Below are 25,789 nucleotides of genomic sequence, written 5' to 3' on the forward strand. Positions count from 1 at the left end.
GAAGTAAGTTTCTACTATTCAACGATACTTGGTTGTGACTTTACCCACCCCAGCTGATCGCAGATTTTATGCTCTTTTACTGGAATTTTTAAACGTTAATTACTGGGAAACAAAGCCGCAAACGCTATTTCGTCTTATTTGGATCCCTAGAATCACCCCTTAAAAAATCTCCCACCTGTTGTCGAACACCCTGTATACGTAATTGAAAATCAGCTTGGTCTAGCATGTGTCGATTAATGGAACGATCTTTCTGATAGCGTATGTTTTCGGCGGTCGGATTAAAATATCACAAAAGTGCTGAGCAAACTGTCGATGTACGTTATAAAACCCAGATTGCTTATCGCGTTGTAGCGTCCTACCCGAGTGATTCATTCTTGTCGAAAATAAAAGCTCGCCGGTTTATCGTGTAAATCTGCTGGTAGATGGACCGATTCGATGGTCCACGACGAACACAGGCTGACTCAATATTGATTAGACTATCGAGGAGCTATCGATTCCACGTGTGAAGATAGAAAAGACACTTCTAAAACACCACGTATATTCACGAACGACGATAAAGTTGATTTACGATCGTTTCGAAGTTTCGACTCCGATCATTCCAGCGCGGTGACGCGAATCCGCGCAACAAAAGGATGTCATTGCGAAAGATTAAAATAACAATTAATAATCTACGGACAAGGTTTCACACTTTCGAGACACGTTGACGCGATTTCGATCTTCTCGTGTCCAAGGACAAGAGCGTCCTTTTGTCTCCTTGACAAAACGTTCCTTTCTTTCAATTTTGAAAGTGCGCTCCTATACAGTCTAACCCGATTTGATGACATAAAAGTCGTGCGAAATAGTACTTATGGTATGTCAATTTAAAGCTTAAACATTGAAGAAAATAACTATGAAAAGGTTTCATCGGTATTCTTCGTTAGAACAAACAATGGATCAACGAATTTACAGCTTCGCGACGTCCATCACTGAATATCCAATTTTCAATTTAAGCCAGTTTGTATCAAGAACATTGATGAAACTTTTATACAGTCATTTTCTTCGCACTTTAAGTTTTAAATTGATACGCCACAAGTGCGATTTCACGATACTTTTATGTCATCGAATCTTATCAGACTTTCTACGTTTCATAATCATGGGTGTATCCGTTAAAAAGAATTTATGAATCTTTTCCCATATCACGACTAACAGAATCTCGTAGTTGAAACGGTATGCAAAATGACGTAATTTATGGTTGCAATTAGGTTAAACGACTAGACGAACCAGAAAAGTTGTCTCGTTCGAAGAACGAAGGAACGTTCGATCCTTGAACTCGCGATATTCGTGTCTTTCTCGAGTCTCCAGGTACTTTCTCCTGCACTTAAATCGCGGTAAAAATGAAACACCGTAAATATTCCCGTGTCAGATAAGCCGTTGGGGAAAGAAAAAATGTTAATTCTACGTAAATTACACCTACGCGAGTTTCCATTAAAACGAAGAATCGGTAATATCCAGCGATGGGGCTTGGTAATCGCGTCAAATCGCCTCGAATATACACGAAAGTATTAGGTTCATAGCCGGGATACGTGTAAATTACACGGTGTAGTAAATGTCTTTTGAAAATTTTCCATACATAACGTTCGACGACACGTACCTACCCATCTATTGATAACTCCTACAATTTTTAATAGAATACCTTGCAAAAATGTCTGCTATTACTTTAGACGTGTATCAATATATATGCAAAACGCCAGGCTGCTAGGTTTAATGGTTTTCCTTAATTAAATTTCCAGAGATTGAAAATAGGTGTTTACAGAGGAATATCCAGTTCAGATGGTAGGAGGGGGGTGTATCGAAGGGGAAATGAGTTAAAATGTAGGTTTCTTCGTGAAAATTAAGTTACAGTATCAGTTGCGGTAATATTTACTAGCCACACCTCGTGCCACCCCACTTTTTCGCGCGAACGCATAACGCTTGATCTCGGAGCTAACCACGGAAGCTGGCCTCGAACAAGCAATGTCGTCCAGTCTTACGAGAGCCTTCTTACCGGCAAGAACGAGTCCTCTCTATCCCTCTTCTCCTCTTTAACCCCTTGCCAAGCGAGCAGTGCCGCTTTTTCTTCGAATCGTGGTCCTTCAGGGTCGTGTGGCCGCTACTTTTCGTCCCGACCGGACCGTTTCAGCTCGTTTATTCGAGGAAACCGCCTATCTCGAACAGACACGTTTCGTAGTTTCTACAGTGTCGAACGATTGTTTGTTGAAGTTATAAATCGGGCCGACAGAATATTATGTCAGCCACGGAGAAGCCTGACACTGGAAGCTTCCTACAGGAAGCCTTTTTCTTCGATGAAGTCGAGGTCAGTACTTGTCACAACGATAAGTGGATATGGAATGAAATAAACATACTTCTTTTAGTCAAAGTAGAAATAAACAATTTGAAACTTGTAAATTTTTATTAAATATTTGCCCGTTTTAGCTTGAAACTTCTCGAACATCTGTTAATTATTACAAGTACTAATAATAATTTATAGATCTATAAATGATAGGAAAAACCTGTGGGAAGAATTTGTTGAATCTTTCGACGTTAGAACGTTAGGGGAAGAATGCGGTACCTCTACTACTAGTAGGCGCAGTAGATACAGACGTGTCTGGTACGGCACGCGTTAATATGGGTTATTATAGGTGTTAACACCTAACCGACCGGAAGACTATTAATAGACTCTATGATACCGGCGATTATTGATTGAGAATCAATTAACTAACATTTGATCGTAAATCATTCGTCTATAAATCGATCGAAATAATGAAATTTAAGCAGGTACTCGATAACGTTGCTTACTTTTTTCAAATTTTCTGAAATCTTATTCCGCTGTAAAGCAATAGTATACCCGTTTCATCAGTGAACGGTATGATCGTCCCAGCGATCGCACCATATTTGTACCGATATCAGGCGAGGGATAGCAGGGAGGCAAGAGTGTGCGTTCGTTCGTGGCGCGTAAACGTGGACCGACAAGTGGCTGTCACACATGAAGAACTCTGGAATGCGAATCGCCAGACATTGCGAACACGAGAAATTTTGGGGATATGAAAAATAAGAACGAAGGAGGCGCAGGGGCCGCACTGACCATTCCTCTGAAGCAGTACCTGAGGAATGGTCCTATGATGGTCCGAGGGAAGATGAAGTATTACTTATAGTAAAATTATATTTCCAGTTTATTCTAATTACAATTGGAAAAAATTGGCGAAAATTCGAGAACACGATCTCTGTTAATTCGTTTCTCTGTTAAACGGCCGGAACGCGGTTGAGGAAGAAACAGGAAACTCGTAGGCGCTGTTCGTCTACGAATTACATAATACACGTTCTTCGTTACCGGTCAATGGAATTTCCGATGGCACGTGGTTGGTGCATCGTATCGCGATATCGGAACAAGCACCGGTTTGCACGTGTATCGACGATTAGTTCCATCGACTGGTAACCGGCCAGGAATGTTAATCAGAAGTTAGCGGGACGCGTTTTATTAACGATGGAATAACAACGTTTTCACGGTAAAATAGGAACTTCAAATAGGAACAATGATAAAGAAGTCGAACAGTATATGTGGAATATTTTCTGTAATTTCGAGCTAAAGAGCGTGACGTATCCGCGGATAAGCGAGCAAACGGTTTTATCAGTGGGTGCGTGTTAGAATGTAGAAATCCTTGGACTCGAACACGATCAGGTTGGTTGCGAGGAAACCGCGGATCTGCTGCTGTACACGCGACTCCCTCGGTTAAATTAACTCGTCGCGCGGACGACATCGTGTATCGTTTCGTGAAAGTAACACGATTGCGTAAATCGCTAAAATAACCGAGTCCTTTGTTCCTGACATCTTCTTCAATGCTTTGACCTGACACGTCACCCACCTACATACCTTAACCCACGAATTCCTCGAGTTACGCAGGGACCTAATATCCGTGCACGAATCCCGATACTAACGATCTTTTTCTAACTCCGAGAAGAGTCGAACGTCTGAACACGATCAAATTCTGCGGGCAGAGGCACGTAGAGATAGAGTCTATGTTGGACTAAATGAAAATTTATCTGAATTGGCCAGCTCTCACGTAGATTGAAATTCCTGCCAGGCTGTTCGCTGTCCGCTGTCGATAAACGGTGAAACTGACGTCCGCGAGAAAAAGAGGAAAATACTCGAGGCCCGTGTAACCGTCCGTGTAATCTGTTAGCTGGACGTTTTTAAACCTTATCGCGGTTCGAAAAGTGGATTTTATTAAGCGCTTCCTCTTCTACCTTGGATCTGGCCGCTACTGGCATATTTCAGATGCTTGAACGGATCAACGTTCGTTCGCGAGATCGCGAGAGAGCAGCGACGCGTGTTGAACGACGCGTTACGTTGTGTCGTCGGGGCGTCGATCCCGTCGAACTCGCGAGACCGTGAATCAATCGATTCTGCATGGCGCGTCCCGAAATCAAATCTATACCGCGAAAATCAAAAATTCTCCTCTGTGATTTTAGACCCGGTAAATGGTAGGATGGACAATTGTGGAGGCGGTCAACGCCTGCCCCCGGACGGGGACGAGTTCCCAGCAGCCTATCAAGAGTTTGGCGGCAACAACCAGCAGTACCGATTCGTGACGGCGGCAACCACCGCCGCGAGGACGTCGACGATCATGGCAAACGGCAGAGTCCTGTGCAACGAGAACGAGTCGTTCAACGAGAGCTTCAAACAGCTGGAGAACAACGTAGTCAACGCGACCAGCATGATCCTCGCCGACGCCAGAATCGGTCTTAACAGCGTGGAGAACGTTTGCCAGGAGGTGAGCAAAGTCGGTCTGCCGAGCATCGAGATAAACGGCAAGATGAGCATCGAGAGCATTTGTCAGGACGCGAGCGTGCTGGCTCGAGAGTCCCGCGTCGACGACGCCAAACCGTTCATCGCGGAGGACTTCGTTAAAAAGACCACGTCCGTGACCAACTATTCCAGCTATGGGAACCAAAGTAACGGTAACGTCATCGTCTCGGAGAAGAAGATCGAAATCACTGGATATTATCACAAAGACCCGGTTATCGAGCAGTTGCAAGAGGAGAAGGATACCCTGGACACGCCCCCGCCGCTTCCACTCACAGGTAATGAGGGACACTCTAAAACTTTTGAAACGTGCAGCCAAAATAGATACTTAATTATAGTTTAATTGTTTTTTTCATCAGGCCCACCCAAGTTGGAAACTGTTGTTCCCTACTCGAGGAACGTTCCAATTCTGGAGTCATCGCCGAGGAAATTTTCATTGAACGGCGAACTGTGGAGGAAGGACGACAAGTCCGAGAAGTCCGTCAGGGACAAGATCGCGATGTTCTCGTCCCAAAGCAGCCTGGACGGGCCTCTGTTCCCAAACACGGTGACTGTCGTTACTGCGACGAATAACACCAGAAGGTTATCGAAGTATAAATCCACCGAGGACGTTTGCAACGACGAGAAGAGCTCTGGGCAGAAGGAGAGGGCCTCGTTCTTCGCGGATCGAACGCAAAGCTCTTTCGACTTGACCGACTCGAGTCGGAACGTCAATCAGGACTCCGTGAAAAAGTACAGGCAAAGATCGCCCAGTATCACTCAGAGTCCGTCATTTGTTTCCCCGACTATTCACACATCGAAGACGTTCCCGATTGTTCCTCAGAAGCCGATCGCGTCGACGCCGACGCCGTTGATAAGCTCTTTCGAATCGTCACCGGTGCCGAAATCGCCGATAAAGAGCTATTGTTCGACTACTAACGGCCAAAATTCACCGAACGTGTCGTTAAAACCCGTGACCAGCTCGGTATTATCGCGTGCTACCAGCTTCTCCGGATCGAGCCCTTACGGGCAAGATCGAACCTCGACGACGAACGAGCTGTCGAGCAGCTCGCAGATCACCAGAACGAACTCACTCGCGTCCACGTTTAAGAGGCCCAACGAGGAGATCAGAAGAAATAGCCTGAATCAGCTGATCGAACAGAGGAGGAGATCGATATCGAAACTGAGAGGCCTGGTTATCCCAGAGAAGGAGAGTATACCCATCGACACGCCTATCATCGATTTACCTGAAATTAAATCAAGGGACTCGATACTGCTGCACCAGGTAAGCGTGCATATCGCACCGTATTAGGTGTATACGTGTTCGAAGCAAATAAAATTGTTTTCCATTACAGCTAGCTAAGGCGAACATCCAAGACAAGTGGGGCTCGCAGAGTTCATTGGCAAGCAACGCGAGCACAGCTAGTATGCCGGTGAAAACCACCTCCTTCAAGATGCCAGCACCTCAGATACACTCCAAGTACTCTCCAGCTTTCAAAAGAAAGACCTTGGCCGTGTATGGTTCATCCTCGACCAATTCCTCGCTATACAGCACTGCAAAAAGTACTCCAACCACGACGACCAGCGCAACGTCTACGCCGACTCCAACAGCTACGCCAACTCATTCCGAGCCGCCAAAGAGTTTGGAAAGCATCTGCAGTCCGACAAGAAGCGATTACAGTTTCGAGTTTGCTTCGACGGCTAGCTCTCCGGAAGGTCTGCGCAACAGACCATTGAGAACCGGCCAGAGGAAGACGCGAATGGATTACGACGACTCTGACAACGATTCCGCGGTTAGCAGCTCGCAGAGCAGCATCTCCCGAGGCTTCAGTCCGCCCATGTCCCCAGTTCCTTCCGAACGATCCACCGTTTCTTCCGAAAGATCCTACGTCTCCACGGAGACCAACTATCCGCGAAGAGCTCTGATCGTGGACAGCTCGTCCAGAAGCTACGGCAGAGAATCGAGCGTAGAATTCACCGGAAGATCCAACATCCTGAACGAAAGAACGTTCGTATCCGAGCGGTCATCCTCTAGTAGCAGCGGATCAGAGCACAGATCACCGTTACCAACTAGCGAATCGAACCCTAGAACCTCCCAAATACCTCAGAGACAGTTGAAACGGTCCAACAGCACCGAGACGAACTGCAGTACGTCGTCGACCCTCACTTCCGGTTCCCAAGCGAGCGCGGAGTCTCTGTCGAGAAGAGTACTGAAGCCTCAAAGCGTGGAAGCCATTAATCGGAAGAACATTTTGGCCAGTGCCAGGTGTCGAAGCGGTAGGGACTTGAATGGGTCACCGTTGATTCAGAGAAAGTTCCCGGAGGACGAGTGTCGTGCGAGCATCACCGAAAATGGCGACGATAGCTACCAGAGGAATTACTCGAAGGACGCGAACGCGAAGGATGTCAAGATCGCGTACATCGAAGTAACCGACTCGTTCGGGGAAGATGAGTCCTTCCAGAAAGAGGCGAACGAGTCGAAATTATCCCCAAAGAGAAGTGTATCCTCCAAGTACGAGACGATGGAACCGTCGAACGATCTGAAAATGTGGGTTCGAACGGAAGCGAAAGCGCTGGCCAGATCGGCGGAAGAGAAGAGCAACAAGGTCGAGAAGAAGCCCCAGGAAGGGAGGCTGGATGCTGCTCCTGTAAATAGCCCTCTGAAGAACGGCAGATCGGTTGTCATAGAGGAACAACAGGTTAGTTTGTCATCGACGAACAGGAATACAGGAAACGAGGGCTCTGGATCGCCGGAAGCTTCGAAACAGAGACGTGGTTCGAGTATAACGCCGAAGACTCGTACGGAAGATCAGAACGATCTTTTGACGATTCTCACGACTAAAAGCAGATCCAGATCGGCGATACACGTGGACGACGGAAGTTTCGGAAAATCGAAGAGCCAAATGAGCTTGGAGGATATCCTAAGCGCAAAAGCAGATCCGAAATTACCACGTACTCCCACGAGTGATTCTCGAATCGAGAAGAATACTATACTCGCTAACCCTCAGCCCAGATCGCTTTGGGAGTCGAGGGACAATAGATACATCAGGAGAAGCTCGTCGACCTCGAACGAGCCTTGGAACGAGGATAAACCTTCGAAGATACCGACGTTGAACAGGTCGAGACTGGACAGTAGCGGCGACGAGATAACGGAAGTCGAAAGATCAAAGTCTCTGCTGTCGAAGATTCCAACCGCGAGGAGTCTCGGTCGAAGGAGCGCCAGTGTCACGGACATGAAAAAGGCTCTGGAGAAGATCGAGGTGAATTGTTCGCCTAATACGCATCAAGGTGCTCATAACCGGTTCCCGAGTCTGGACAGCAGCGTGGACGAGAACATGTCCCCTGTTGGTACGGACGTGGACACGGACAGGTGCTATAGCGAACAATTTGGTAGCATCAGTTCCTTGGCCAGTAGCACCAGCCTGATCTCGCAACAAGAATTAGCCCAGCTGGTAGAGGAAGCGAGTTTGGAGGAAGTTCGAGGTGCTCACGACGTGATCGTGGTGTTACTGCACAAGGAGAACCACTCCGGTAGCGTTGGCATCACGTTGGCCGGAGGAGCCGACTGTGAGATCAAGGAAATCACTATTCATCGGGTGCTGGCTCATTCTATAGCCGACAAGGACGGTCGTGTGCAGAGGGGAGACAGGATTCTGAGCATAAACGGAAGAAGCACGCAAGGTCTCACGCACAGGGAGAGCATAGCGGTGCTTAAACAGCCCAGGTCGGAAGTCGTCTTGGTAGTCTCTCGAGCGAGAACCGAGGAAGGATGTAAATTGAAATCGCGAACAGCAAGCGTCGAAACTATCATCGAAGGTGATTAAACCTTTTTCAGCCTTTCGTCACTATTATTATTAGTGACAACTTATTAACTACTATCGAAAAAATATTTTTCTTTTTTTTTTTGTTAAAAGGATTCGAGACGAACGATGCCGCAGAAGATACCGCATGGGGACCACCCTCGGTTGTAGCAGTATACAAAGATGGAGCCGGTTTGGGATTCAGTCTTGAAGGAGGCAGAGACAGTCCTCTTGGAGACAGACCGTTGGTGATCAAGAAAATATTTACCGGTAAGTATAGGCATAGAGATCTAGGGACTGAAATTAATTTTAACATTATTAGATCAGCTAAAGTCTGCGCTTGAATAATTTTAATTTTCTCTTGCTTCGTATTAACGATTTTACATTCGATAATATAGGAGGTGCTGCCGACAAGACGGGTGCCTTGAAGGCAGGGGACCAATTGTTAGAAGTGAATGGATACGATGTTACGCGTATGTCGAGGATCGAAGCCTGGTCCCTCATGAAGAAATTACATGACGGTGAAGTGAACCTCCTAGTCAGGCACCCTGCCACCAAATCCTCGTGAATGGTAGTTATAATTAACGTAAACGTATGTCGTATGAAAATGGTAAAAATACGACGAATGAAAGGCTATAAATGAACGATACTCTGATCATAAACGATTGGAACGAAATAACGAGAAATGTGACAGTTTATGACACATTCTGTCGCGAGTACTTACGTTTAAAAAATACAACGAATATTTCGTTGGAAACGCTATTTGATAAATAATTATTTGGATATCTCGGTATTCAGGGAGACCATTTTCTTTTGTTATGGTCAACTTTCTTTTTCGTCAACTAATAACGCGTAACATTTTGCAACTTGTTCCAATGTATCTAATTAATGATAATGAAAAGAATGCTTCTCCTAATTATCTACTAGTAGCCTTTATTTTAGACATGCTTGTCTTACGGTTTTGTTAAATATGGTTTTATGAAATAAATGAAAAGAAAACATTTGTAAATAAGAATGAAGAAGTTCGAAATACAATTGATATAGGAAAATCGCATATATAATATAAAAAAAAAGGATTTGTTAATATAACGCATCAGTAATGAAGTATTTAAATGTAGACTGACATTCGTTTCTAGATTTGCGTTCGTTAAAAATCATGCTGTGATATGTATGTGTGTTAGTGTAAAAGTAATAAGCATCAATAGAGACGGCTTTTCCTCGTCGAATTTCCCAATAGATAGTACCACAAGAAAAAGGAAACACGATAACAATACATTTTATTTTAACAGAGGTATCTGTGAAATATTCGATCGATCGCTTAACGTTATGTATATGTATCCTTCCTTCTATAAATATTTTCTATACATTTCATGAACAGAAAATATCGCAATCTAACTTTTATTAATAATAAATTACACAATTAAACTGCAGAAGCGTTGATGTGTCTGATTTTAGTTTCATTTCAAATAATCCTCAAAGTGATTGAAAGAAGAGGATAGTAATATAAATATTCATTTGAAAAAACATGATAGATTAATACCAAAACTAGTACCAAAAATATTTCTTTGGTACACGGTCTTCTTTAATACCCATCTTGTCCATAATATCCATTTCAAACGTTTTTAAATGAGCCTGTGTATCAATAAAATCAACGATAAAAACTGTCTAGGGCAAATAATATTATGATGTCAGTAGGTATCAAGTTGTAACATACCTCAAATGTTACCTCCTTTACATCATCTGCAACAGTATCTTTTGGTCGGTCTACATATAATTCAGGGGATTTGTAGTCTATAGTTTCTTTACTTGATCCTGGTATTGGAATTATTCTATTAGATCTAGTTGATATTCTTACTCTTTCACCTTCTTCTGTATACCTCCATTCTATGGGAGCTCCCTTTCTGAAATAAAATTACATACGTCATTACATTTTTAAATTCTCATATTAAAGAAAAACTATATGATACTTACAAATCATAGGGATCCACTAACAGAACCTGTGTAGTAACTAATAATGGTTGTTCTATAAGCATACAAACACCAGGAAAATCTTTGGTCTTTCCTTGTATTATTAACTTTGTATTTAGGCCTTGTACAATAATCCAATTTCTTTCCTGAATAATATCCCTCACTATTCCCTGTTTTCCTCTATCTTTTCCAACAAGTACTTCTACCTAAAAATATTTTAATATTGTATTGTGGTTCACTTCACATAACATTTAACAGTACATACGCGATCTCCGCGAAAGAAACTCCAATCTTTAATGGGTTCAACTGGAACGAAATCTCTCCGTTTATGATTAAAATTTTCGACTTGAAATGTTGCGGTCCATGGTCGGTGAATAGAAAAATAAAATTTGTTTGTTGCTACTATTTTCTTTCGAAGATATTGCGGTTTCCCCGGAGGTGATTGCCAATACACCTATACACAAATGATACGAAAACGATAAAATCAACAATAATCAGGATGCAAATAATAAATACACTTCAAACAAAATTACATACCTTTTCCATAACGCGGTCTATATACCGATCTGGCAAATTTCCATATTTTTTAGACCATTCACCCATTTTTGAAAGTAAAGTACCTGTCAACCTCATTGTTCTTAATTGAAATGAGGCTAATTATGGAAAATATAGTTTTTAAAATCTTCTAAACAAACCTAGATAACTAAATCTTGTTATACATTGTACTATGGAGGCACGGAGGAGATATTAAATAGACTATTCACTTGTTCATTGTATTTAGTTTCACTAATTTTGGCAAACTAGCACTAGGTGGCTATGAACTCCGAATTCCGCATCAGTAAAACAGCCCCGATCGGAAACTGATTTAAGCGCCACTTCAGTTATTGCATCCAACTAACAATAAAGGCTGGTTCAGACACGGCTAGTAGTTTAGTCGAGTGGCGAGTAGTTTAGTGTATGGACACTAGAGTTTAGTCGAGTAGTTTAGTAAAACGGTTTAGTCGAGTCGATCCGTTTCATTGGATTTTTCTGGTCGAGTAGGCTTCCCCCACCACTAACTAGGTTTCCGAACCGACCTGTCCGGACCCATTTCTTTAGTCAAGCGATATATCTTGTACTCTCGATTTCCAAAGCTCAACTGTACTAGTCCGGGCACTTTTCTATGCGCTAAACAATTTAGTAACAAGTAGTTACTCCCCACTCGACTAAATTACTAGCCGTGTCTGAACCAGCCTTATGAGCCAAAGCCCACCCTTTTCAGTTTCTACTTATTTTATCCTTTATGCACTAAGGCCAAAGCATTCTAATCATTTATTATTTTATTTCTCTTTATGGGCCTCATGGGGATCACCCCTGTATCCCTGTATCCTCAGGCTCGAAAACCAAGACAAAGAGGAGGTTATACCTTCTCTTTGACAAAAGCATGTCCAATCTGGTTGGATCTTTAGTCATTGCTTTCTATTCAGGTCTTCCAAACTACCGCGCTCCAAGTAGCATGCGCACAAACTAAAGTATGCATCTTTCACAAGAATAAAGTTTGGGGGACCTATTTATTTTTATTATAATTGAAGTTAAACAAACATAAAATGTTATTATTTCAGTTGGAAAGATGTATATTTCATATACAGATGCGACCATTAGTTACACTTAATATCCGGAACAAATATCACACAAAAATGAAAAGATCCCTTCATTGGATAGAATTAAAATACAACAATTTGAAAAATTCAAGTTTTAGCATGTATAAACTAATTCATACTAATCTTGAAAGGAAGGAAAAAGAAAGTCGTCTGCCATCATTAATGTGGCATCGAGGAAGTGTTAAACCCGCACCAATAGCATCTTTTCTTTATAGTATATTTATACGTTCAACTGTTGATCAAGATTTCAGAATTTTTCCATTTATAGCTGGAGCTACACAGGTATCATATTTTGTCTAATGCATTATATGCACAGTTTTACTTATATTAATATTTTGTATTTTCTGTGTATTTGAATAATTTACAGTTTGTATAAAATATATACATCCAACTTTTATTTTATATTCTTTCAGGCAATGTCAGTAATATCTAATGCATTAGCTGCACAAAATTATGAAGCACTAAATGAATTTGTAGATAAAAGAGCAATTAAAGTTTTAAAACATAGAGTTGATCAGTTAACACCAGAACAAAGAAGACTCATCGCCATACAACCAGAAAATTCTTTAATTGGTATTGCTAAGATACAAATAATTAAAACTACAGGTAATTTTATAAAAGAAATAAGGTCTTCTTTTTCTATATTGTGCAATTTCATTTTAGATAAAAATGAAGTAATTCTTCAAGTAACAGCTGTAGCAATGTATTCAAATTCTCAGCCTATAGATTTTTTAATACCTTTTTATGAGATCAGGAACAAGTTGGAATCTATGTTCAAGTGTGCATATGTATTTCAAAGAAGATATAGAAAGGGTATTGGGGAATCGTGGATAGCAAAATTAATTAACCATGGTATGTAAAACAGAATAACAATTGTTTATTATGTATTTATCTTGATTGTACGTTAAATAAAATTTTCAGCTTGAAATAAATTATTTTGTATGCATTACAGAGAGTTTCTAGAACTACTTATTTTCTTATATAAAACGTAACAGGATTTGATAGAAAGCATAGAGGAATTTTTCAGTTTGCTTGTACAATGCCATAAGGTATGCCAAATAAAATGTATGTATATATTAAAAAGTTGAAATATTTTATTCATTATTTTTCATATCTTACTCAATTATGTGCTTTTTTATTAGAAAATAAAAAAGATATTAATATTTTAACAGTTCATAATTTTTAATAATGGAGGTATGTAATCTTTTATGTGTAACAATGTTGCATCAATAGGAGTTCCATTCCTGGTAATGGAGATAATTAATGGTCCCTATAACATATTGATAATGTAATTGTATACAAAAATAAACTGTTTAAGATGAATATACTGTTGTGACAGCGAGATAACAAAACTATATTAAAAACAAAAAATACCTCGTTAATCTGAGGATTATGGATCCAGCATTCTTTTCTATCTTGATCCTGGTATAAATTATTTCGTTTCGCAGGTTTGTAATTAAGGAAGTTGATTTCTACGTTTTGTAAGTCAAGTACTTTGATTTTTATTAAATTTAAATAGGGTTCCATGAATAGTGATATTATAATTCTAGTACTCATATTTACTTGTTTGAAAGTTATATTTAGTGTTTGTGTTGAGAATGATATTATTTTGTTTAAATAACTAATGGAATCTGAAAGATTTTCTGTAATGTTTTAATAATTACGTTAAAGAAAAAGAAACGAAAACAGTACTTATAATGTATATATAATAAGAACAGAGGTAGAATTACTTTTGTATATAGCATCAGTAAGTCGAAACGGCTTCGTAACTGATGAAGCAAACATTGGAATCTGATTGCGTTCTTTACCTTTGAAACTGCTATCAAAAGCTGTAAGTATGATTATAGTAAAATACGGACTCGGTAAAAATGAAATCTAATGTATTTACAAAATTCATAGTATCAATAGACTTACATTTTCCTACATCTTCAAATATTTTTGTAACTGTTATATTTTTAGTAATATATTTACTAAGATGAGTCACGTATAAACCATATTTGCTGTTTACTTTTTCATAGCTAGGTCGATAACTAGACGTGGAATATGCTTGAATTAAGTTTCGTAGATTTTTATTGCTTTTGTATTCATTTACTGTTGGTAGCTCGCGATAAATATCGGGATTAAATTCTCTGAAAATAAGTACATTAATTATACATGTATAAATACACATTAAAATAACAACAAAAAAAACACAAATATTTACTTTGGGGGCAAAGTTTGACACATGTCTAAGATAATAATTAATAATTTAGGATCATTTTTAAGGAATGCAGTTAATAATTCACTTTCACATATTGCATCCTTTCTTAAATATGTTTCTGGAGAATCTGTTGCAAGCATATAACTTTCTTGTATTTTGAAACCATGACCAGCAAAATAAAATAAACCTATATAAAAATAATAAATCATTTGGTTTTGCATTCTTTGTTTCATAATTTTTACATCTTACCATATACACCAGTCACTAAAGCTTCACTAAATAATTGTATCACTTTTTTCATTTGAGTAATAGTCAAATTCATCAGGCAAATTACTTCAAAGTCTATTTCTTTAAGAAGATTAGCTATATGTGCAGCATCATTCCTAGCAGTTGGAAGAGTCCCATGATGTTCATACTCTCCATTTGCAATAATTAAAGCTATTTTTGCAACTGCTTTCAATCTTGGATGATCCATCTGTTACATAATGAAATTAGAAAATTATTATATAATGATTAACCATTTATAAAAAATGTTATCCACTTTTACCATCACATGAGTCTTTTCAGTATAGACTTCACTAATATCATTATAAATGTAACAATAATATTTTCCTTCATATATTGAACTGAAGTTTTGTATCTAAAATTACAAATGATTTAAGTAAAGTAGCATTATTTCTCCTATAGAAAGAAAAAGACAATAACTTACATACATGTAATGTATTAGAAGTTTCTCCTTCTAATTTAGTATTTTCATGGAACCACTGATAATGTGGTTTAGGGTAGCCATTAGCTTCACAAGAAATTGTGTAACTATCACCAGCTTTGATTTCAATCAATGCTTGTGGTTGTTTTTCTATTTTAACAGGTATAGGACCAACTTGGACAGTTACAGCTTTAGAAATTAAAGTTGATATTAGAGTTCCATCATGTTTTATCTGAAGCACTTTACACCTATATTCTCCTGATTGAGATGCACTTGGAAACATATGAAATGAGTATTATAACGAAACTGATGAACATTTATAAAAAATATTACAGTGCACATTTTTATAAAGTACACACCTGGTAATAATAATATCAAGTTGATTAGAAGTACAATTTTGCAATTGTGCATCTCCATGATACCATATATAATTTGGTGGTGGCATACCAACTGCCATACAACATAAGCGAAGATGTTGTCCAAATGAAATTTTTAAAATGTTAGTTTCTAATTCTTCTGTTGGATGCACAATAATATTTAGTGGTTCTAGAATCATATTTAAAATATATATTATTAAATCTATGACAGGATAGTGCTATGCAAAATATAATTATACCTGAATGTGATAATATAGAAAGAACATTAAGAAGATTACATTCATTTAACAATGTACATAAGATTTCTACAGTGCACATTTTAATATTTAATTCAGAAAGTAGTTTCTGTCCAGAAGATTCATGTGGGTGTTTTATGTCTTTTAAAGACTGAATCCACAAAGCGCTGCATAAGAAAATATTATTTTAATTTGATAACACTTTTTGGTGACCTTTAAATAGTATTTCTATACTTACCCTGGATATTCCAGCCATTCAGCTACATGATTTGCTAGTGTCATCCAAGCTGAATCTTTATTTAATGCATTGACTAAATCATTATATACACTTATTGGCAAACACTCTATAAATGTATCTTTATTGAAACATGCCATAATTACATTTCAAAATAGTGTTACAAAATAATTAAATAAACGGTTTATTCCTTGTTACATAAATAACATATATATTTGCAAAAAGGGTATAAAATCGCAATCGATGACAACTTTGAGGAATATTGTATTACATCAATGATATTTATGATCATTTTTGTCTCAATCGATATAACAGAAACACAAGTGTTTAGTCTTAAAAATTAAACAATTGAAAGACTTTCTAATTATTTCATTAAATAATACATATCTTATGGATATAGGATAAATATAGATCGTGAATCGATATATTCCATTAAGAATTTGCTAATTTGCAAAACGTACAGAATATAGATAGGTGTAAAAAAACAAGTAGACAAAATATTTTATTTATTTATACATATTGAATAGTGAGTATAAACTGATAAAAGAAATATAGCTGCGAATGAATGAAAGAATAATTTCTCATTTTTTCGTATGTGTCTTCAACATAATCAACTGTCAACATTAACCTGTTTTATCCACCGTGCAGTGTATTGTAACAATAAGCCAGTTTTTCGGAACAGCCCGGAAAAGTGTCGTCAGTTTTTTATTGCGGGTGAGATACGCTTAGTGGTGGGGGATCACTGTAACCAATGAGCCCGCGAAAAACGGCTCCTGCGCGATGCGCATGGCGCGCTGCGCCGCATAATCTTGCGTATCAGCGATCGGCAGTGCCATCCAGAAGGCAGTAGGTTACGGGTTCTAACGTGGTGAAATATTAGGGAGGCCCTATTGGTGCGATTGGTGAAAAAGGAAACGTGCGAGGGGGTTGAGTGCACACGATAGTTAGAGTGCACGATACTCGCGAGTGTTGGGAGATCTTAAGTGTCGAGCCATCATGGCGAATCCACGGAAATTCAGTGACAAGATCGCGCTACACAAACAGAAGGAAGCGCAGGAAAGAGCGGCGTTCGAGGCGATCATGCGAGAGGTTTCGGATGTCACGAGCAGAGTAAGGAAAATTCCAATAGGTCCTTGCCATTGAGGGACATACATTTATTATCCTTGGTGCATCTTCTTCGAGTGGAGATGTTAGAACGTAAACAACTAGTGTTCTCTCTCCTCGTTGCGCTGTGTGTTGTGTCGATTATACGTGTGTGTTATATATGTCGCGTTCCGTGAATGTGTTTGGTTAGGTTCGCTACCACACGTTACTGTGTGCGAGTATGAGTGCCTGGCTAGGCTACTATCAGTATTTATGTTTAAACGTGCACAACTACAACTGTACGAAGCCCGTTGGCCCTCTGTTTCTCTTTTCTATCCGTGTTCATAGTGTGCGGGCTGAGGACGGGTGTGTATATTGGTCTTCTTCGTTGCTTCGCCTATGAGAAAGAGAGTGTACGGATACGCGTATCTGTGTGAAGTGGGTATATGCTCCGGTATACTATGCGGAACGTACTGTGCGCTTGTTCGCCACCATCCGTTCTGTAAGTTCTTAATAAATGCGTACGTGTACGATCGACGATCGCATTCATCCTGTTGACTCGTTCGGAACGTTGTTACTTTTCGAGAAAACCTTTATTCTTTTACTCGAGTGATGGTATGTAGCGTAATTGAGTGTTCTCGATTAGGGAATCGTTTGTCGCCTCTTCGTTCTTCGTATACGAAAGAAATTGGAAACCGAATTGTGATTGTGTTTCTATTTACACGACATACTTTTTATTTAAGATCGATTACAGTCGAACGAGCTCTTTGTTTATTTTTCTGATAGTTTTAACGTTTGTAAAAGTGCATCGTTCGATAGATCATTTTGGTCGAACTGTTTCGGAGCACTTTTCTTTCAGAATCACGTGTCATTCCGAGTGGGCATCGTTCTGTGTTAGGAAAAGAAAACAGTTTGTTCGATTTTATATAGTATTATTGAATTATCGGCAAACATAATCGTTATTGGGTGAAATGATATTAATTTTCTAGTACGCGAAGCAGAAACCTTCAGCGGATATTTTTCCACCAATTATTGTCATTTTCTAGACGATGAAACAGAAGGTATCGTTTCGCTTCTGCGCGAAATTATTCTTCCAAATATTCCGAAATTTTCACAGACAAGTGTTTCACGTTACCTTATTATCGCAATTTTGTCACCTCGTCAATTTCGATTCGATCCTTCCGTCAGGAGCGGCGTTTACCGTTGGTCACGTACACCGTCCAGAGATGTTGCAACGCGAGAATGTTTTCATTCGTTTATCCAAACCTCGTGTGACTTAAACGATAGCGTGCCACGAGAGATGCGAATCGTGGAAGAAAAAGCAGATACCAATCACGATTTTCATTTAGATCCGTGCATAGCGCCCTCTCTTTGAGTTCCATTACTATGGGTAAGAAATCGTGCGAAATTGGCGCGTTTTTCATATCCATACGATAACCGTATACATATACGGTTACATAACAATAGCATTGTACTAAATGCGGAAGCTGTGATGTTACCTTAAAGCATACCGTTCGATCAGTCGATATCGCGAGGTTACTTACGGTAACGTCGACTTAACCCTTTCCTGTTTACTAAATTCTTTCGACAGCGAATCATGCGTATGCGTGCACGCTATCATTTTATTAAATGTTGAATGGTAATCAAATAGAAAATATGAAATTCAGTAATTGGTGTCGATGCATTCAATGTGTTTGGCACCGTTTCCATTGTTGCACGTGTAAACACGTTCGCAGCGTTTAAGAGGTTAAGTCGTGGCGGTCGCGGCGTGTTTTCAGGTGTTCGACGAATTCTTAGCACGCTTGACATTCTCTTTATTTTTCTTCCGTACTCAACCACGCAAAATTATCTGGCGAACGTTGGAATGTCAGAGTAACTCGTTCAAGCTTGTAGATATTCCTTCGATTCGACTAACGGATGTTTTCGGTTTCAGTACTGATACCACGTGACGGACAGTCACGAATTCGAACGAGTTCCGCGTGTATACATATATTCCACGCGAAATTTTCGATAGCATTTAATAAGAGACCATATCGCATGTACATAACCTCGCTGATACGTTCGCACGAGTGAACGTAACGCTAATCGTTGTCGATAACTCGACTCGACCAGTATGTCGTATCGAACATTGTATCCACGCACGATCGTTCGTTGTTTTCTTTTCCCCGTCTCTTTATGTTCGATTTTTGCGTCTCTAACGCGATCTATGATCCAGATCGTGATTTTTCATCCAACGGGCCAAACTGTGCACGCTTGTGAATCATTGTACCGTTAACGGCCTCGATAACGATTATGACCACGGCGATTAATCGCTCGAACTCAATGCGTGGTCCTGCGCATGCGCGCCACTCAAATGAGAAAAGTAAATGATCGTTTTTTACGTTTAACCTTTTTAATTTACTTAAAATTCGATTAATAAGCCATTTATATCGTGAATTATTACAGATAAGTTACTTTTTAACGTTCTTGAAGGGAAATTTATGTTCTATCTTGATTCGTTACGGCGATTTGACATTTCAAATGATTTTGGCGGTAATTTCGAATGTTCTTCTGTCTAGTTAAATATCTTTCTTTTTTATCGCATCCTTTAACGTTCGTGCAAATCGTAGTATTATTAAATTGAAGATAAGCGTTTATCTTGAGTGCTTTGACTGTTCAATACAACAATCCATTCGATTTTCACGGTCGAGAATGTATCGTGTGTCAGGTGTGTTTCTTTCCGCTACCCCGCTATTGAATCTCAATAAATCAAACATTTTTTAAGGATTAAAAGATACAATTTGGCAACACAATTTCTGATCACTATTACCATTGTTACCATTCAACAAATGTTCCATAGGTATTTCGTTCGCAGGATGAATCATCCGTATTCTCGTATGAAAAAAAAAAAAAAAGTGTGTAATTCGAGAGACTGGCGAATGTAAAACAGGTTGCATTTGGAGAAGTTGCTTTCACCGCGAGGAATTATGTAATTCCGTCTCGGGACACTAGAGACTAGTCACGAATGCAATTTTATCGCTAGACCGCTGTTCGCCGGTTCCTTTCCTTCGTTGGATTTGACGTTATAGCCGCTTGTTCTCTCGATATCTCGTGGGGCATTCGAGTTTCAAACGAAAAAAATTTCTTTACGAATCGACTGAATTTCTGTCGAGGCACAGCTGGAATTCGAACCATAGACCTAACTATGGAAAAAGGGATTGGTTCGTAGAGAGGAGAGGAGAGAGAAGAGAGAAGAGAGGAAGCTTGTTTATCAGATCGTGGTCGAACAGGAATGTCGATGTTCCGGGCGTAAAGTTTAACCCGTGTGGGTTTTTAACGATCGTGATCGAAGGAAACGTTGCCCATAGAGAAAAGGCAATACTCTCCCTTAGCATATTCGAGACCAGAAAAATGCTTAATACACCGTATGTTGCAACGAAAAATCACACGATTCGTATTAACAGTATTGTTGAAATCTTTATTCAGTCATTTTCCTCAAACATTGAGCTTCAAATTGATGTATCGTAAATACCATTTCGCCATACTTTTATGTGATAAAATTATGTAAAACTTTCTACGTTTCAAAACCGGTCGTGAGACACATCAGGTGCTTCACCGGTCTCGAATGTGTTAATTATCGTTCGCATTAAAAACAGGAATTCTAACCGCTTCCCGGCATGATAAAAATACCCCGTTAAACCTGATTACGGTATAGAAACCCATAGTATGTATAATCAGTAAGTAAAATTCTCGATGGGTTGGCAGAAAAAAAAAAATAAATAAATGAAAAAGACATGGCTGGCGTTGTTGTGTATCATGTAAAGGTGTTAGTAAGTCGGAGAGAAAATCGAGTTGGTGTGACCATATGAACGATGGACCTGCTTAGGTCGCCTCGGCGAGCAGCTCGGTGTGCGCCAGTCCCACGGGATCGTCCGGGGTACTGGAGACCCCGTTGTCGGTGAAGAGTGCCGGCGCCAGCCCACCGCAGTCCAGCGGCAAACACCTGCACATTAACCTGGGAAATCAGTTCAGGGCGGGTGGTTCTCTGCCGAATGTAAACAACAACGCGAACTGCGGCGCCGACGCGAAAGAACACCCATCGCCGCACACCGCTGCTATTCATTCGATCGACCTTAAGGTACTCTATGGCCATCTAATCGAGTCAATCTAGTTTTCTGTTGTCTTAACTAGATTATTATTATTATTATTATTATTCGTTTCTTCTGTTGCTGCATCCATTTATTTTGCCTCTTTACCACACGTCACACGGTTCTTACCCTCGACAAAATTCCTTTTTATAGCGTGTATGCACTTTGAATGCTAGTAGAAACGTGTTTGCTATCAGATGTGCACATTTATTTTTTACTTTATCCAACTGAATGTTCGTAAAGTAAGTTGATGGACTGTCGCGAGTTTAACCCTTCCCATTGTTAATAGAACGGTAGGCAATTAAATCAGTGATATTAACGGTTCGAATGCGTAACTTAGCAATTGTATCAACACGTCTACGGTGTTTGCTTTGGACCGTGCAAACACGGCCGAGGTTGATTCGAAATCCGAGGGTGAGATTTGGGGAGATGCTGGCTGTGAATAGAGGAGTTCGTCGATCCGCGCGTGTGACCAATGGTCACGGGTGGTTCGCGGATGCGCGGTAACACTCGTGACGGTATTTGAAATCACCGCATCGCCGTTGCTTCGATCAATTACACCGACAGACATCATAGGGGATCCTCTCAACTTGTTGCGAGTTCGCGTTCGAAGCGTGACTCATGACTGGAGCAACGTACGAACGGCAGATCGCGTGCTTCCTTTCATTAAACCCGACTATTTCCAGTCACCGTGTAAAAATAGATGTTTCAAGATTTTTCTCCGTAGCCGGGGGAACGCGTTACGCGTTCACTCCGTTTTAATTCGATACCAGATTCGTTCGAATCGAATCAAACTACCATCTCCCGCGAGAGACACGGTATTATCTTTCATTATGTCGTTCGGTTCGCATCGTTAGCTGACGGAATGAAAAATAGCTACTGGTAACCACTCTTGATCGATTGATAGTTAAACGACGTGAAATATCGTGAAATTGATGGGGAAACGATACCCTTGATCGATGAACACGAGGAATATGCTTTGGTTACGCGACACCACGTGCATCGGACCCACGACACCGCGACGATGTTGGGTGGGACGACGAATCGATGACACGAACCATCGCTCGGTCGAGACTCCTTCCTTCGACAGGTTCAATGTACCCCACTTTTTATTTTTCATTTTATTGTAATGTTTCTGCACGATAACGCATGATACATTTTGTTAGTGGTAATTAGTGCGAGAAAATTGTACTTAATCGTTGACTTAATCGCTGATAAGATTTCATGACATAAAACTACATAAAAATAGCTATTGTCCCGTACCAATTTCGAGCTTCAATTTATCTCACCGAAGGAACCTCTTTTTTTGTTCGTTAACTGTTTGATTGAAATAAAATTCTTCTTGTCACTCGGTAAACATTTCAATCACGAAGATTCGCAAAGATAGCAGATTTGCAAAGGCGAAGTTGAACCGCGATCGCTTCCGAACGATATACATATACATATTGCATAATAATGGTGACCGTATCGGATGATGTCATTATAAAATTATCTCGAAAGAGGATAGCAGTTTTTAATGGCTGTCCGACGTATTCTGCGTATCATTTTCCGTAGCATATACATAGGAGGCGTTGCGAGAAAACATACAATCACGTCGCGTTCGAAGATGTTCGCGAATTAAATCGTCATGCAAATTACACGGTATCAGTTATTCGCGAATTCTACGCTGTTGAACGGTTACGCAACACATATGTGTGCGTGTATTATTGTTTCTCTTTTATATTTTTAAATAAATTCATCGTGTTCGATCGAATTCTTTCCTCGATTTTATTTTCTCTCTCTCATTCAGTCGATTTTATTCTTTCAATTTCTTGTCTTTTTTTATACATTCGTTCACTTGCTCCGTATATATTTCTTTCTCTAACAACAATAATTATACACTCGTTTTATTTGCTGATTTAACTTCGCTTCTTGCTTAACTTCTTCTGCTAAGTATCTTTTTTTTTTAATTTTCAATGTTTCAACGATGCATTTTTTCTTCCCTTCTAAATCACTTTTGCGTTAGTCATATATTCTTCGTCATGGTTTTTACAAAATTAATTTTATTTTAATATAGTTCCATCCCTTTGTGGAGTAATCTTCTTTTTTAAGCTGTTAGACCATGAACCATACCTGAAAGTATGGAAAGTAATGAAGATTTATACTTGGAAATCTTTCTTGAGGGATTTAGGTAATTTTGCTCTTTGAATATATGCATAAAGTACACGTTTGATCATTGAAATATTCAATTACTGTGGAATATTAAATGCAACTTACGTCTGGTGCACCGGCATAGACACAGGTAGCTAGGTTAAATATCTTTTCGCAATTATCAGCGCCAGCTGTAAAAAAGCATCGTGAGAATTTCATTAGAATGCATTTTTGCAATGTTCCCTTATACATATTTTTTTTTTTTTTTTAATAGACGTACGTACTTGTCGGTACGCATTTGCTCACAACAGCATCTGCCCTCTCCTGAATATTTTCTGGCAATAAACCTATCATCATATCCTTCTCTAAATCTGCCTCGTCGTCCACCTGAAAACAGAGTCATTTTTACATGTATAAACTTCAATGAAGGCGATCCTTTCAAAAATTTACCAAACTGAACGCTTCCAGCATGCAATACATGTAGCAGGTGATTGACGGCTCATTTTTCAAGATTCCTTTGTCCACCTCCTCGACCTGCTCTAAATTCCGAAATAACGAATTATTTTACGTACTTGCATTGTTTATCTGACGAATTGTCCCCGAATTTTTTAACATAAACATGGTTACATATATAATATTATATTTAGGGGAAATTTTTATTAGTCATACCAGAATGTGATTAATTTGTTTTTTAACTACCATTCCTTTCATGAGTACTAACCTTGTTTGGTACCATGTTCACTCATGCACCGTGCCTTGTCATCTTGCACCATTTCTAATAACTCCGGTGGTAGCCAGTCCGGCTACGAAAAAGAAACTCTGATGAAAATTAATTAAACAGATGGAACGTTTCTCATTGAAAACAGTATAATAGGCGTTGAAAGTTTCTAAGATGAACCGGCTGTTTGGTCCGTAACAAATCGATATTCTATTCCTACATTCGGGAATAATAACCAGCGAACCGAGTCTCTTTTCTGTACCGCTTATGTAACTAAATCCCCATGTGATACGTTTTCGTAACAAGTAAAAACATTCATGTGAAAGAATAAAAGGTAAAATGTAAATGGTACGTAGGGTGAAATTACGTGGAGAGAAAGTTTGCACGCTCCAATTAGGCTTTCCCTCTAATCTCGAATCCGCTTGTCCCGATGTATTGATTATGGCCGGTCACACACAGCGATTCGTCTCGTTATTTCCACGCTTATTGACTCGTTGATATCTCGAATATATCCGTGGTCAACGAATCGATACGCTCGGCTTCGACTCTACACCCTAAGACTTGCAGTATTTTATCGTGAATCGTTTTTCGACCAGACCCTTGAGTAGCGTTCCCGGTTTCAAAAGCAAATCTAGCAGATCCGTGATCCGAACGTACGAAATTTTGCGAAACATCGTTCACCCTCCCTTTCTTGGCCACCGGAAACTGCAAGCGATTTGAAAGCTTACCGCTGCGCGCACGATAACCGTCTGCACGTACAACAGTGCAAATAACAGCAGCCCTTCTTTGGCACCCATCCTCCGTCCTTTCGTTTCACCTAGATTTTTGTCCACTAAAAAAGAAACAGACAATTGCTGTTTTGATCACGATTCGTCGTACACGATATAATGCGCCGTCTTAGCCGTGATGTCGGCTTTTTATAACGCTTCGCTTCGGTTCGATTGTGGGGGTGCACGGGATGTGGGCGTATGTAAGAGAGGGTTACCTCCTGTACATTCTTCGCTCGTTGATTGAAGTCCTAGTTGACTTGCCGCGGTTAATTCTCAACCGTGTAACGGAAGTGGGCTTTGGATTACGTGTTCAAGTAGGCGATCCTGACCCTGAGCGCATCCTGCGTACTGTTTTCTTCCGTTTCAAGATTTCATTGAGAAGAACCACCATTTTGGTTCACGTACCCTAGAAAATGTTATATAAAATTAGAAGTTATTGATTAACAAACTCTCTTTCTCTCGAGACCTGTCGCTAATAATAATAGGTTGGAGATCTTGTTATTGCATAAGTTGAAAGCAATCAAAGAGGAATAACAGGAATTAAGTTCAGAAATTTAAAAAAGGGTTAAAAAGCCGAATGGCTTTGGTGGAACAGACATGGCAACATGAGAAAGCAGATTTGTCTATGTGTATACGTTGCTGTCTGACTGCTGGAATTACTAGTCCATTACGTTATAATCCTCTAATTACTCGTTGTTATACCCAAGCTGGTCACTTTTCTTTTTTTCTGAAATAATCGGTTGGTAGTTGAAAATGATCGCGTCTAGTTACGACGGATTCGTGCACGATAATTTTTGTCTCGCGATGAAACGCGACTTATGTAATCGCATTACGCGTTTCCGAGAGAAACATTGAAATTTCTAAAAGGAAGAATCCCTCGTTGCCCTCCGAGATTCGATCACGGTTGCTGGACAGATTTAATTACCGTTTCCGATCCCGGTGCTCGAACGGCGATCTTTTCTCGTCACCAGCCTCCTTTTATCAATTTCACGGTTCGTCCA

The 25,789-nt window shown here is 39.8% G+C and overlaps 6 protein-coding genes across 17 annotated transcripts in view; 3 read left to right on the forward strand and 3 right to left on the reverse strand.

Moving 5' to 3' along the window:
* Positions 1-11,238, forward strand: part of bbg (PDZ domain-containing protein big bang) — a 44,204-nt gene extending 32,966 nt beyond the window's left edge. For all 4 annotated transcript variants that reach the window (XM_034315646.2, XM_034315645.2, XM_034315648.2 and 1 more), the window contains exons 7-11: positions 4,486-5,097; positions 5,179-6,083; positions 6,154-8,614; positions 8,713-8,868; positions 8,997-11,238. In XM_034315646.2, the coding sequence (XP_034171537.2) occupies positions 4,486-5,097; positions 5,179-6,083; positions 6,154-8,614; positions 8,713-8,868; positions 8,997-9,166 (4,304 nt within the window). In that variant the 3' untranslated portion in view covers positions 9,167-11,238. The remainder of the gene's footprint in view (positions 1-4,485; positions 5,098-5,178; positions 6,084-6,153; positions 8,615-8,712; positions 8,869-8,996) is intronic.
* Positions 9,859-11,244, reverse strand: mRpL24 (mitochondrial ribosomal protein L24). The gene is made up of 5 exons (XM_034315680.2): positions 11,104-11,244; positions 10,832-11,020; positions 10,570-10,772; positions 10,313-10,499; positions 9,859-10,230 (listed from the first exon to the last, which is right to left on the reverse strand). Exons 1-5 carry the CDS (start codon positions 11,197-11,199, stop codon positions 10,144-10,146), a joined length of 762 nt encoding a protein of 253 aa, XP_034171571.1. The 5' UTR covers positions 11,200-11,244; the 3' UTR covers positions 9,859-10,143.
* Positions 11,245-11,838: 594 nt separating this feature from the next.
* On the forward strand, positions 11,839-13,271 carry LOC117600348 (m-AAA protease-interacting protein 1, mitochondrial). Of its 4 annotated transcripts, none has more exons than XM_034315684.2 (5): positions 11,839-12,001; positions 12,168-12,488; positions 12,620-12,812; positions 12,870-13,058; positions 13,159-13,271. In XM_034315684.2, exons 1-5 carry the CDS (start codon positions 11,990-11,992, stop codon positions 13,167-13,169), a joined length of 726 nt encoding a protein of 241 aa, XP_034171575.1. In that variant the 5' UTR covers positions 11,839-11,989; the 3' UTR covers positions 13,170-13,271. The 4 variants fall into 4 exon arrangements, with proteins under 4 accessions (XP_034171575.1, XP_034171577.1, XP_034171576.1 ...); XM_034315686.2 differs by having other exon boundaries at positions 11,944-12,077; XM_034315685.2 differs by lacking the exon at positions 11,839-12,001 and having other exon boundaries at positions 12,027-12,488; positions 12,620-12,779.
* Positions 13,272-13,336: 65 nt separating this feature from the next.
* LOC117600340 (mucosa-associated lymphoid tissue lymphoma translocation protein 1) lies at positions 13,337-16,328 on the reverse strand. 2 transcript variants are annotated; one of them, XM_034315665.2, is made up of 11 exons: positions 15,964-16,328; positions 15,729-15,892; positions 15,472-15,658; positions 15,120-15,384; positions 14,954-15,046; positions 14,656-14,881; positions 14,410-14,593; positions 14,121-14,335; positions 13,937-14,035; positions 13,581-13,837; positions 13,337-13,476 (listed from the first exon to the last, which is right to left on the reverse strand). In XM_034315665.2, exons 1-11 carry the CDS (start codon positions 16,098-16,100, stop codon positions 13,372-13,374), a joined length of 1,932 nt encoding a protein of 643 aa, XP_034171556.2. In that variant the 5' UTR covers positions 16,101-16,328; the 3' UTR covers positions 13,337-13,371. The 2 variants fall into 2 exon arrangements, with proteins under 2 accessions (XP_034171556.2, XP_034171555.2); XM_034315664.2 differs by having other exon boundaries at positions 13,581-13,849; positions 15,964-16,327.
* Positions 16,329-16,490: 162 nt separating this feature from the next.
* The window catches only part of Crtc (CREB-regulated transcription coactivator), a 29,024-nt gene continuing 19,725 nt past the window's right edge, over positions 16,491-25,789 (forward strand). Inside the window, exons 1-2 of one of the 5 annotated variants that reach the window (XM_076692521.1) lie at positions 16,491-17,070; positions 20,909-21,160. In XM_076692521.1, the coding sequence (XP_076548636.1) occupies positions 16,957-17,070; positions 20,909-21,160 (366 nt within the window). In that variant the 5' untranslated portion in view covers positions 16,491-16,956. The remainder of the gene's footprint in view (positions 17,071-20,908; positions 21,161-25,789) is intronic. The other 4 variants (XM_076692522.1, XM_034315668.2, XM_034315670.2 and 1 more) reach the window with 4 other exon arrangements.
* On the reverse strand, positions 23,073-24,918 carry Obp1 (odorant binding protein 1). The gene is made up of 6 exons (XM_034315692.2): positions 24,747-24,918; positions 24,022-24,103; positions 23,751-23,839; positions 23,585-23,687; positions 23,427-23,491; positions 23,073-23,282 (listed from the first exon to the last, which is right to left on the reverse strand). The coding sequence occupies exons 1-6, from the start codon at positions 24,813-24,815 to the stop codon at positions 23,265-23,267; spliced, it is 426 nt and encodes a 141-aa protein (XP_034171583.1). The 5' UTR covers positions 24,816-24,918; the 3' UTR covers positions 23,073-23,264.

This window comes from Osmia lignaria, chromosome 15 (genome assembly GCF_051020975.1).
Source record: "Osmia lignaria lignaria isolate PbOS001 chromosome 15, iyOsmLign1, whole genome shotgun sequence".
In the NCBI taxonomy this organism is placed as follows: Eukaryota; Metazoa; Arthropoda; class Insecta; order Hymenoptera; family Megachilidae; genus Osmia; species Osmia lignaria.